Source organism: Spodoptera frugiperda, chromosome 25, assembly GCF_023101765.2.
Source record: "Spodoptera frugiperda isolate SF20-4 chromosome 25, AGI-APGP_CSIRO_Sfru_2.0, whole genome shotgun sequence".
Taxonomy (NCBI): domain Eukaryota; kingdom Metazoa; phylum Arthropoda; class Insecta; order Lepidoptera; family Noctuidae; genus Spodoptera; species Spodoptera frugiperda.
The window spans coordinates 7,163,343-7,175,510 of NC_064236.1; the positions used below are offsets into that span (position 1 = coordinate 7,163,343).

The window sequence follows — 12,168 nt, forward strand, 5'->3', positions numbered from 1 at the left end:
TAATATTGTAATATGACAACTGAGGTTGATATTGTAATCATAGTTGCTATGCCGTGCCTACTTAGGTAATTTCCGCGACCGTGACCACGTATAGTTTATCGTAATGAAAGTACATACAGACTATGTATGTTACATCTGTGTACCTTTGGGATAAGCAGAAGTAAATAGAAGGGCAATTGGGATACTTGCGTAGTTTTTCTAACAATAATTGTTAAAAAGGGGTGATGATGGTTAGATTTGAACTTGATTAGTTAGTTTATAGAAAAATTCAAGAGCACCTGTGTGTTGACAGACTGCTTATTTTAATATCAATTTGGAACAAAGATAGATCAGTAATTTTAAACTACGCACGGTTCGTGGTCTTGGTGCTGTAGGTTTTCAATTTCGAATTCGTCAAAAACCGATAGTAGGGCGGAATTTAATTATGTCCATGCAGTGTACAGCCACCTGCACCATACAGGTACTTGTAGCCTTTAATTGTAAAAGCTTAATTAACAGAACGCTATCGGATGGAACCAAGTGCTTATTAATAGTGTCAGTTAAAATTAAACGAGACTTAGTTTGACCTTTCGGCCTTTTACAAAAATACACAAGTCCCACTTTGCTCGCTGTCTCGTGGATTTATCACGACGTCGACTCCAACTTTTCAGGTGATAAATAAATAATTGTTCTATCAAAATAGTCCATCTATAGGTGAAATATTCTAGTAAAACTGAAATATTTACTGCTGTACTCAGAGACATTTAATGATTACTTAAATTATCTCTTAGTATGTGAAAATAATTGGTAAGGACGAGGTTAAGTAACCGTTAAATGACTGAGTGTGGCGGGTAGCGCTTTTATTTCAAACTGATTTAAATATGTTTTCTTGTAGGAAATGTAAGTGAATAATGTGAAGTGGTACTTTACAGATGTTCCGACGTGAGCCGCGGATTGTACTGTTCGCTCTGATAGCGCTTGAAAAATTCGCTCATACTACTGAGAACAAGCTGACTATAAAGGAGCGCCTCAACAAGGAGGATGACAATCCTCTGTTGCTCCTTGAGCGTCACGCCAATAGCCAGGACTATACTTGGCGCCAGGTCGGATTCTGTGCCAAATGGGCACTGGACAACCTGTGTAAGTAACATGCCATTTCTTTCGTAGCTGGCCGGGCGGCGGAATATCATCGTGAGGATTTAAGATTTTACATTTTTATTCAGATTTTATTACTACAACTAAGTTTTGGTATTAGAGCCACTTTATTCCTCGTAGGCGGTATATTGTGTTTCGCAATTCTACAGCTAACGTTATTAGGCGGTTTCGCCAAGAGTTCGCAACAAAAAAACAATTGCCTGAAAAATTCCGAATTACTCAACATGGAAATAAAAAGAAAGGTCTCTATAGCAACAGACCGTTTGCGTAAGGTAAATGCATTTGTAAGGATTCACGGCTCAAACTTCCCGACCCTTGCATTGTTTCGATATTACACAAAGGCTATTTTATTCAAAAGTACTTCCAAATTCTAACTAGGTTTATATTTATAAAATAAATAGGCCGCGTAAGTAAAAGTTGGTATTACACAACCTCCTTTGTGAATAAACAGAATCGTTCTGCAGGATAATTAACTTAACAGAAATCAAATCAAAATGTAAAAAAAACGGGTTTTTAAATTTGCGGCTTACGATGAGTTAACTGTCTTAATACGTTTTTACGATTTATAGGATTTTTTTGTCAATGGCTTCGCCCGCCTTGTGAGAGGCGAGAGGGAGATTCAGACTCTTACTACGATTCATAGTTACAACTTAGGTTTTTCAAAAGCTGAAAGCTTTGTATCGTCTTTTGTAACAAGTTAGCGGTATTTTATTATTATTTGGGAATCATTACAACATTTTTTATTTTTAATCTTTCGTGCATTGGAATAATAAAATAGGTCTCGATCTTTCCGCGCGAGTCTTATGCCTTTTGGATGGAATTTTGGGGCGTCATTTTTGGGGCCTTTACATCTGCAATAAGTATAGGTACTACAATACTTATAATTTACTAATTTTTCGGAATCGTGATTACGACTGAAAGATACAAATTAATAATTATACGAAAATAATTTTTAAATTTCAACACTGCCTAAGATTTTACTTCAGATTTATATTAAAACCACCGACGCTTATTTCCAGTCACCGTGGAAGGCCGTTGCTTGAGCTACCAGACCGTTGACATGTCTAAGATAAATGCCCTCATGAATACCCAGGATGTGAGCGAATACTTGAAGATATCTTGCGACGGACTGGAGGCCCGTTGCGATTCATACTCTTTTGAGAGTGTACGCTGCACCTTCCCGGTAAGAAAACGAAACAAAAGTTACAGGAACACATCGCAAACTATTGATAGTTCTCACTGCTTATTCAAAAATGTTGCTTAAATAGGGATGATGACGGGGTATGAAAATTTAAAATCTAATTTGTCCGTCAGTTAGGTAATGAAAAAATATTAGACACGTATTTTTTTATTTAGTCATATAAGATAACAATACGATATACCTAAGCTAACTACGACACTATTCAGTATAAAACGTACTCAAAAGTGACGTCACGCGATATTTCAAATGGATATATCTTCAAAAGAATTTATTTCCGTAAGAAACTAAAAAATATGTGTCTAATATTTTTAAATAATCTACAAGACGGGCAGTAAAATAAAAAATTGTCATGTACCCTATTGTAGGACTTTAATAAAAAAGTTTGCCCCCACACAAGTTGAGTGTCGCAATAGATTCCCTCTCTATTATAATTGCCTACTTGTAATAACGTAACTGCGGGACGCGGCTACTGTTACTAAGTACACCTTCGCCGTTCCCTTTGGGGAATGGTGTGATGTGATTTTTCTGCTATTTACCGATCGAGTGGAGGTGTAGGCTGGTTTGATTTATGTACTCGCTGATGTTATTTAACTTGTATAATGAAAATAGGAAAAGTATATATTGTCCTTTACCCTAATAAGTATTGTGAAATGTTTTACAGGTGAACAGCGGCGTCTGGTATTATGAGTGTTTGATCATCACTCCAGGTGTTATGCAGATTGGATGGGCAACAAAAAGTAGCCACTTCTTAAATCATGTCAGTCGACTCATTCTACCGAGATATACCACTAGTTGATAGCGTGTGACTGGACAACTCGGCGCGGCGCTAACTAACACCTAACAATTAATTAATACTTGGGTGGCGGTGACACTAACACTTCTAACGCTTTAAAACTAATGCCTACATATAGGTCTTTACATTGTGCGTTGTTTAGCGTAAAAGAGATCTAGTGCAGTCTGGAAATACCCTAGGCACACATAAAACAACGCAATTGACCATAAAATAATTTACTGCAACACACTAGTAAAACAATTGATAGCAATTTAGTTCCGCACACTTGAAATTGCGCTATCATCATAATGTATCGTGATGGAGCAATTTTCCTTTTTCATGATCATTAGGTGCTCACATGAAATCTAGACTTGTTAGCATTAAACATGTTCAATAACAGAATAGTTACAGCAATTGAAAACGATATTGTTGTAGGTATTTTTAAGTACCTACGGAACGTGGAACAATGTCGCATTAAAGACTGAAAATTTTGTTTCATACTCTTTTATACTAACTGCCTGTGAAGGGGTTAGGAATAGATATGTATAAGGTATTAATACTTAGTTCGCCTTTACAGTAAAAATAGTAATTGGAATTAAAGGTATAATTTCATATCAATTGAAGTACTTATGGATTAGAATCCTTTAAGCACGCAAATACACACACACACACAAAACTACCAATACTGCAGTGCTCAAACATGTGATTGAAACGCCACTCGTCTGAGATTCAATAACTCAGCACAAAAGGGCTTGGATAATTTACATTAATGAGGAGAGTAAGACTAAACAAATGACGGCATTGCCTTTAGGTGTATGGAAATATTGATATATTTATAGTATGACTGCATGACTGGCCGTAGGTGTGATTCCCACAGCCAACAATGGTGTATTTGACAACTATTTAATTAAATTCAATACTTATTTCAACGGCCAGAAAATACATTTTCGTATCATGTTGTGTGTTATGACGTCACGCGTCAAACAGCATAGGTTACTGTTTTGTTTGAAAAATGCTAGAAAAATACGAAAATTTTAAAATACAATAATGGAAGTGTGATATTTTTTTTTTGATGATCGTTTTTAGTTTATAGCAAGTACTCAATTGTTTACAAATTATTGCTTCGAATCTTTATTTAAAATATATAAGAAACATTGTACACCACGCGTCTGACAAATATAAAATGGACGCACTACAATGAAATAATACAGAATTTTCCTCATGCCTAAATACAAAAATTATGACGAATTGTTACCGACCAATTCGTTAAGGCTTTTCCTTAATAAAACTCTTATTATTAGTTATTGTTAGTCGGATCATCGGATTATAAGCGCTATCAAAATTCCAAAATATGCACTAAAATGGGTGAAATTCATAATAAAAACCCATTTATAATTGGATTTTACGTTTACCTATTTATAATTAACCCGCAGAAAACCAAAAATAACATAACTTATTTATTTGAATTTTTGTGACTGTAAACAATAATATTTGTTTAAATGTTAAATTCTAGATAATGTTTTAAATTTAATGTTAAATTTTAATATTTGCCTTTGTTCAAAAGTGGATGTCTCTCGGCTGATGATGATAATGATAATGAAACAATAATGTATTATTTCAAGTTTTCTACAGCAAAATTCGGACGTTTGTCACTTAATATCAATGTATAGGCTGAAAATTACCACCCGAGTTTTGACGTCAACTGACGCTATCGGACAGAACTTGAAATTTGTCCAATGGCATCGACAGCCCAATAAATAACACGGACAACTACTGAAATAAGCACTGTTAATGAGAATGTACCAAAATATGCAATAATACTATAAAAATAGAAATATCTACGTATTATCTATTGTATGCAATCCCAACTACCAAACTGAACGAAAACAGGTAATGGGAGGCATATTAACGATATTTTAACTAGATCACAACCCGTCACAATACACTCCAAGACTCTACGGTTAAATTTCTTGCTATAATCTTCCTTGGCAGGATTGAAGAGTGCAGTTTAAAAAGATTAAAGGTTCATCTGGGGGCGTTACTGTCCAATGTCTATCAAATGTTCAGACCCTTAATAAATTAACGAGAGTCGCAGGGTGTATAAGAATGGTGACTCATATGTATTCTGCCGTCAAATATCTTATCAATTTGCTGCAATGTTGTCATTTATTTTGTTATTTCTCCAATAAAGTCGACTAAAATGTTCTCTAAACACATTTAAACGTGTATTTCTAGTCAATGGTGGTATATATCACATGTTGCACAGCACTACACAAGCGCCGCGCCCGGCTGTCTAACTAGATATAGCTAAATAGCAAAAGCATTACCGAACAGAGACTTGAAACTCGAAATACATGTTGAAATTATCAAATTGTAATGAAATTAAAGGTGTAAATATACTTAACCCATCGTATACTGAAGCACTGATCAGTGCGAGACACAATGTGTATTATATTGTTGTCTCATATACCCGCAGACTAAAGGTTAATAATTGAAACTAAAAGAGCTTTAGGTACCGACAACAAACTGTTGAAGGCAAATCTCCACTAACATCGGTCGCCAGTAATAGTTTGACAGGATAAAATAAAAATAAATATGCAAAACGGATCGAAGAAGCCAATTTCAATGTTAACATTTCCTGAATAATTTTTACACCTATATATCCATTAGGATTCCACAAAGCGTAGTTCAAATTTACCCTGTAGGGTCAAACGAACCCGTTTTTTACTGTAGAATACCGGTGGTATTTAACAAGAAATTAAAACTAAAACCAATCGCTCCATCTCATTGGCAAACGTGAGCGCGTACTCTTTGATGATTCTTAGTCTTTGGTGTTTCCAACCTCACATTTTTTTAATAAAAGTTTGTAAATCGATTTACAAGTCTCTGTTCGAACGTGTGACTAGAATAGCTTGACAATTCAACTTGATACTACTAAGATATTTCAAAGCTATGGTTTTCTAGCCAACTGGCCACATTCATCGTTTCTATCATTTAATAGTCTGACACAATAAAGTTATAAGCTAGAATAGAATTAGTTCAACTTAGAACTTGCTTTGAGAGTATAAAAACTCCCAATTTAAAAAATAAACTATGTAGTAAGTACTACTATTTTGTACCTATCTATTCATACCGTTGTGTTTAAAGTTTTAATAATTTGTATATGATGTGACACATTCTATAAAACTAAACTTGAAGGAATGTAAAAAACAATATTTTAAATTTTATCTATATACTAAGAGAGACCGGTATAAGACATGAGACTTATTACACAAAGTACAGTGGCATTAAGTGCCGTAATTTACAACCTCTGCCTAACCCTTCGGGGATATAAGGCATGACGATACTTATTCTCTATACATTTATAGATGCATATGGCCAGTTTTATAAGAGTACATCTAGCAGCCGTAATATAGCCAAGGAGGACTACACAAATAAGTTATAAATAAATAAAGATTAATTCTATTAAGCGCCGATAACAACTCGATATTTTGGCAATAGAAATATATCACTTGTATATTTGACGTCATAGAGGGCTATTATACAAACTATATACTATTTCTCCTTGCGCTGTCTTTTTTGGGATGGACAAACTAACAACAAACTGTCCTACTCCACATTTTAAGCATTCTGAGAGCCTCTGTAAATATATTATACACAACATAAAGCATGTTTTTTAACATTTCTTATTAACGCTTACATCGTCTCGTGGCAGTTCCTAATTATTTTATTTAATTGCTATCAACATTTTAAGGCTGCTAGATTGTTATTCTATTTGCCTACAGACTTATTGAGAATCAAGCGATACAGAGTGAATTTTTGTAACCAGATTAAATACTATAATGGTAGTTCAGTACAAAACTTCATTCCGTGTTAAAGTAAACGAACAAAAATTAACCCTGTATAAAGGAGTGACTCTAGTCTCGCTAGGGAACTGAAGTCAGTATTGAACGGAGTGAACTAGACTCATGAAAGAAACGTTGCGTCCAAGCTGTGTGCAAGGGTATGTCTCAGATTCTGAATGATGACGAGTGACGTGGGTTAAAAAAATGTAAGTTTGTAGGCATTTTTCGAAAACCATAGCTTCCTAAATAGTCAATGACACGCTTTCTTTACTGAACTGCAATTAACAGTCTTATGCTTGTCGGCGTTAGGCCGTGTTTTCTTTAGAAGATTCTAGTGTTCCACGACCGATTTACTTGCTGCGGTTCGCTTGCTTGCCTGCAGTCTTGTGAGTAGTTTTCTGCAGTTTAAGAATGAGATTCTTGAGTCGCGTGTCGTTGACATTACTTGTACGAGTTGAGCCGCCGAAGGACACGCAAACACATCACAGCCAAGTGTTAAATATCACGTTTTTGCGCAATTCAAGTCATGCTGACGCTTGCCTACTTGGCTGTGTATGTGTGCCCTAACAACACCCAAACATATTGAAATTAGAATGCTATCGTTTTAAATTTTGAAGAAGAATTAAGAATTACTGGTTAAAAAGGTTATTTTTGTCACAGTCAATTGTACATATAATATTATTATATATCTATAGCGGTATAAACATAATTGGACAAAAACTAGGATAAAACCAAACTGATTAGAAATCTAATTAAACAATCGCAGTGACACCTATTATATATTATTTGAGAAACTTTGAATCTATTGGGTGTTGTAGGCGCTATACACATAAGATAGTTTGTAAAAATTTGACTTTTCATTAACACATTCAATCAAATGCAGATATGCATTAACCAGAAAGGCAAGATCATTAAGGTTAGGCTATAACCTAAGGATGTGTTAATGACTATATTTAACACAACAATGTTTTTCAAATTGGAAAATGTGTTATTTGCTTTGCATACACTACTATTCCACCGTAGTGGTCAGACATTTGGTCTGTGGTGAAGCTAATGAAGTAATACAGTACATTGAAAAACATTGTGGTACGCTACCTTACTAGTAGATAGTTAACGTTAACAATTGGATGGCGCTCGTCAATGGCATCGGTGACATGTCGTCAGTCTTCGACATTGCGACTGTCGTGTACAGTCACGTGGCGACAGTCAGCATTGTAAAAGATAGACATCATTGTAACTATTTGCCCTCTGTACGATGCTAAACATTTGTTAGAGCACTTTTTTATTTCAATTTAGTAACACAATTTGCTTTTATCAGCTCCAGATGTCACTAGTGAGACATATTTGTACATATGTAGCACGCCACATCCCACACACACACACACACACACACGTAGTAACTCATGTAGTATACAAAACTTCAACTTTCATCTTCTTTCTTTCTCATTCTTACACGGCTTTTGATGTTATCAAAATAAATGTTGTCAGACCTTGAACTTGCCGTTTTGTGAAATAATATTCTTAGGATGATATTTGTGTCTAAACACAGGCAAAGTTTAAGTTAGACATGAAAGAAATCGTGAAGATTTGACAGGTAAGTAAGTCAAATATGTACAACCATCGTCGTATCAAATGTACCTATTGACAATCAAGAGAACATATTTTGAAAAGGTGAACACTGATTCGTGTTCTTTTATGGGAATGACAACTTCGTACTGATATGTCTTATATCAGCAAAATCACAAATCAAGTATGAGATACGTCTGAAATCAGTGAACAATAAAACTGATCATAGATTGACAGACATCGGAGATACAACACAAGAACGGTTGACATCAAAGCCGATCAACTCTTTAAGAAAATGTCACGAAGACAGAAGTCAAATATGACAGAAGTCAATATGACAAATGAAATGAAGACCAAATGATGTTATGTAGACACATTTCTTGATTTCTCTAAAACGGCAATTTCGCGTTAAATGTTATAAATGTTAGATTCCCTTTTAGCTGTCGTGCCTGTGTCCTGTATTAAAAAAATATATATATTAAAATATTTTGTATTAAAATATATTATGGACAAAGATTTTCAGAAACATCTATGTATATAGTAAATGGACTTGTTTACATTGATACATTAGGTGTTATTTACTGCAAATATAACAAAAAAATATATAAAATTGGGAATATACCTAATATAGGAGACAGGCAAGAGGGACTAAACTAATTTCTACGGACAACTTACTACTTTTCTAATCTGTTTACTAGCAAACTAACGCATATTAATAACTAAGTTAGTTTCCGAATTGGCGAACGTTCAAATAAGTTTAGGCCCAATTATGTGTTCATTTTGACAGTGCGTTTTGTGTGCAATTTAAAAAACGAATAAATAGAAAAGACATGCTAAAATATGGTTAAAGTAAGTGATGTTGGAAAAAAAGTCTTGAGTTTTACGATATTTTATAATAATATTGTTTCTTTATACTTGTTACAATATACTTGTATCTTAACTCGACAATAAAGAGCAACCAATGGGTACTACTAAAATTGAAATAATTTTAATTAAAGATTTCTAAATAATTTCGCCTTACTACCTCCTAAAGAAAATTGGTTAAAGTGAGCATTTTAGTATCCACACCACTGCCCAATTTAAAATCATATTACAATTACAATCAGCATTTGCATGCACAAAGCACTCTCAAATCACACTGGTCTTTTTTGTTTTTATTTTATACAAAATACACTATATTTGATGATGGCCATAAAGGTAGAACTCAAACTATAATATGAATTACTTAAATTACATATTTTTGTACAATAAGTATGATTCTAAACAATTAAGTTGTTGTTTTGGTAATTATAACAATGTACTATTTTAAGACATTACTTTTCATAATTGAAACTATAAATGGTTAGAAATTATAACATAATATACTATCCTTGTACCATAGGATTGGTGATTTTTTATAATGAAATATTACAATGTTAAAGTAATATGTCAGAGAGGTTTATGATATAACCTGTATTTTTGTATTTATTGTGTTTATAAATAATAATACTGTAACTTTATAAAGATACATTCTATATCTTTATATCACAACAAACACACTCTTTATTTTATGTTAAAGACCAGTATCGGTGTTAAATGTTGTGTACCCAAAACATGTGTAATAAACAAACTATTTATTTATAAAACAATTGGTTTTTAATACAGGAGGGATACGGTATAGGAGACGACATATATTCTTTGTCGTACGACGGCTGCCGGCGCTTGATATGGCATGGGGCTAAGCCGACCCCTGTGCCTGATGTGGAAGGATGGCGCCCTGGAGACATAGTGGGGTGCCTGATCGACATGGACGCCGAAGAGGCGATCTTTACTGTAAATGGAGTTCACGTCCGAACTTGTACACACCTGTTCGAAGTATCTCGGTATTTATATTTTTTTGTTTCCTAATGCTGTCTTGGCTTGCAAGGATGATGGTTTATTTATTGTATTTATATGATGCATAATAACTGAGGAATAATTATTAGCTGTCAGACACTCGCCGTGTCATATATGGCGTAATGCATGTTCGTTACTATGAGCCCCATAGTCGCTCGAAACTAGTCGAGTCACCTTGTCAAACAGTGGCGTCAGTAAGCCGTAAACTATAATTAAAGTAGCAATATCTGACAATAAACTCACAAACGCTTAAAACGTTGAGAAATTCAAATGTTAATTAATGATCTTCAAACGAAATATATACTTAAATGAAACGGAAAGTTTTAAAACATTAATATATTTGATGATGAGTTTTTAATTTTCGGAATTCACAAATGGACTTGATGAGTCTTAAAATTAAATATAAATACGCGTTTTACACTACCAAAATAATAGTTTTGTATCGATTTCTTATTTAACTGTTCGCTGCTAAATTATTATCTGTATTACATAATGTTCGAGTTCACTACTGAATTATGGGTAGCCTCTACAAAAGAGGGGTTTGCCATAATCTCCATACTTGGCACGTGGGTTAAACGTAGATCGCAGTTTAAAACGTTTGAATTTTGCTGTCCTTTAAATATGAAGTTACGTTACTATATTCTACAGCGCACTTTATATGCAATTTACTAACCGCTTTTATTACTAACGCTATGGGGGTTTGCAATAGCTTTATTATTATTTTTTTAGAAGGAATAACGTTGACCTTAAACAAAGCAGTCAGGGATTCTTCGCTGCGGCGTCTTTTATGGCGTTCCAGCAGTGCCGATTCAACTTCGGCGTGGAGAGCTTCCGTTACCCTCCCAACCGCCCTTTCAAGATCTTTAACGAGCACGGATCTTTAACCGATGAACAAAAAAGGGTAAATATAATAATACATTATTTTGCATAAATTTTATAAGGTTTTTAAATTTCGTTTTCATTGACGAAGCGACAGAGACAGTGAAAGAGATAGCACTTACATAACATACACATATTTTGTATGAAAAAAAAAATGGTCATAATCTATAATATAAAAATAAGTCGGCTTTTCCTTCCTGACGCTATAACTCCAAAACGCACGAACCGATTTCCACGGTTTTGCATTCGTTGGAAAGGTCTCGGGCTCCGTGAGGTTTATAGCAAAGAAAATTCAGGAAAAAATCAAGTGAAAAGTAGGATAACAGAAAAATTATTGGTGGCGGAACGGAGTTCGCCGGGTTTGCTAGTCAATAATAATTTATATTTACTGTATAGAATAAAACAATACAAATCGTGGTGTGTATTCAGGTAGTGCCCCGCCGCATCACTCTGGAGCTGCTCCGAGAGACGACCGTAAAGGAGAACGCCTGCACTCTGTGCTTCGACGCAGACTCTTGCTGCGTCCTGGAACCCTGCCAGCACAGGTACCGTCAAGGAATACTTAATCTCTATATATAAAAATCAATTGCTGTTCGTTAGTCTCAGTAAAACTCGAGAACAGGTGGACCGATCTGGCTAATTTTGGTCTTGAATTATTTGTGCAAGTCCAGGGCAGGTCTAACAGGTGAGAAAAAAAAATGTTTGAGGCGGTACGAAGTTTGCCGGGTTAGCTAGTAATACATACATAATGTCACGCCTGTCTCCCACTGGGGTAGACAGACAATGTAATGCCAATGACACAACTTATCAATCTCCTTGCATCCATACTCGTCGATTATGGTCTACGTACCAGTATTTTGCTATACATATTTGTAAAAAAAAGACCGTGTATCCAT

The 12,168-nt window shown here is 34.7% G+C and overlaps 1 protein-coding gene across 6 annotated transcripts in view; it reads left to right on the plus strand.

Annotated features, from left to right (window-relative positions):
- Positions 1-12,168, plus strand: part of LOC118278004 (RING finger and SPRY domain-containing protein 1) — a 43,212-nt gene that overhangs the window by 27,325 nt on the left and 3,719 nt on the right. For 3 of the 6 annotated variants that reach the window (XR_007707139.1, XR_007707138.1, XM_035597161.2), the window contains exons 5-11: positions 912-1,119; positions 2,154-2,317; positions 2,997-3,092; positions 7,836-7,868; positions 10,163-10,380; positions 11,123-11,294; positions 11,702-11,817. Coding sequence is in view for 4 of the 6 variants with exons in the window: in XM_035597161.2 (XP_035453054.1) it covers positions 912-1,119; positions 2,154-2,317; positions 2,997-3,092; positions 7,836-7,868; positions 10,163-10,380; positions 11,123-11,294; positions 11,702-11,817 (1,007 nt within the window). In the remaining 2 variants the exon portion in view is untranslated. The remainder of the gene's footprint in view (positions 1-911; positions 1,120-2,153; positions 2,318-2,996; positions 3,093-7,835; positions 7,869-10,162; positions 10,381-11,122; positions 11,295-11,701; positions 11,818-12,168) is intronic. The other 3 variants (XM_050704450.1, XM_050704451.1, XM_050704452.1) reach the window with 3 other exon arrangements.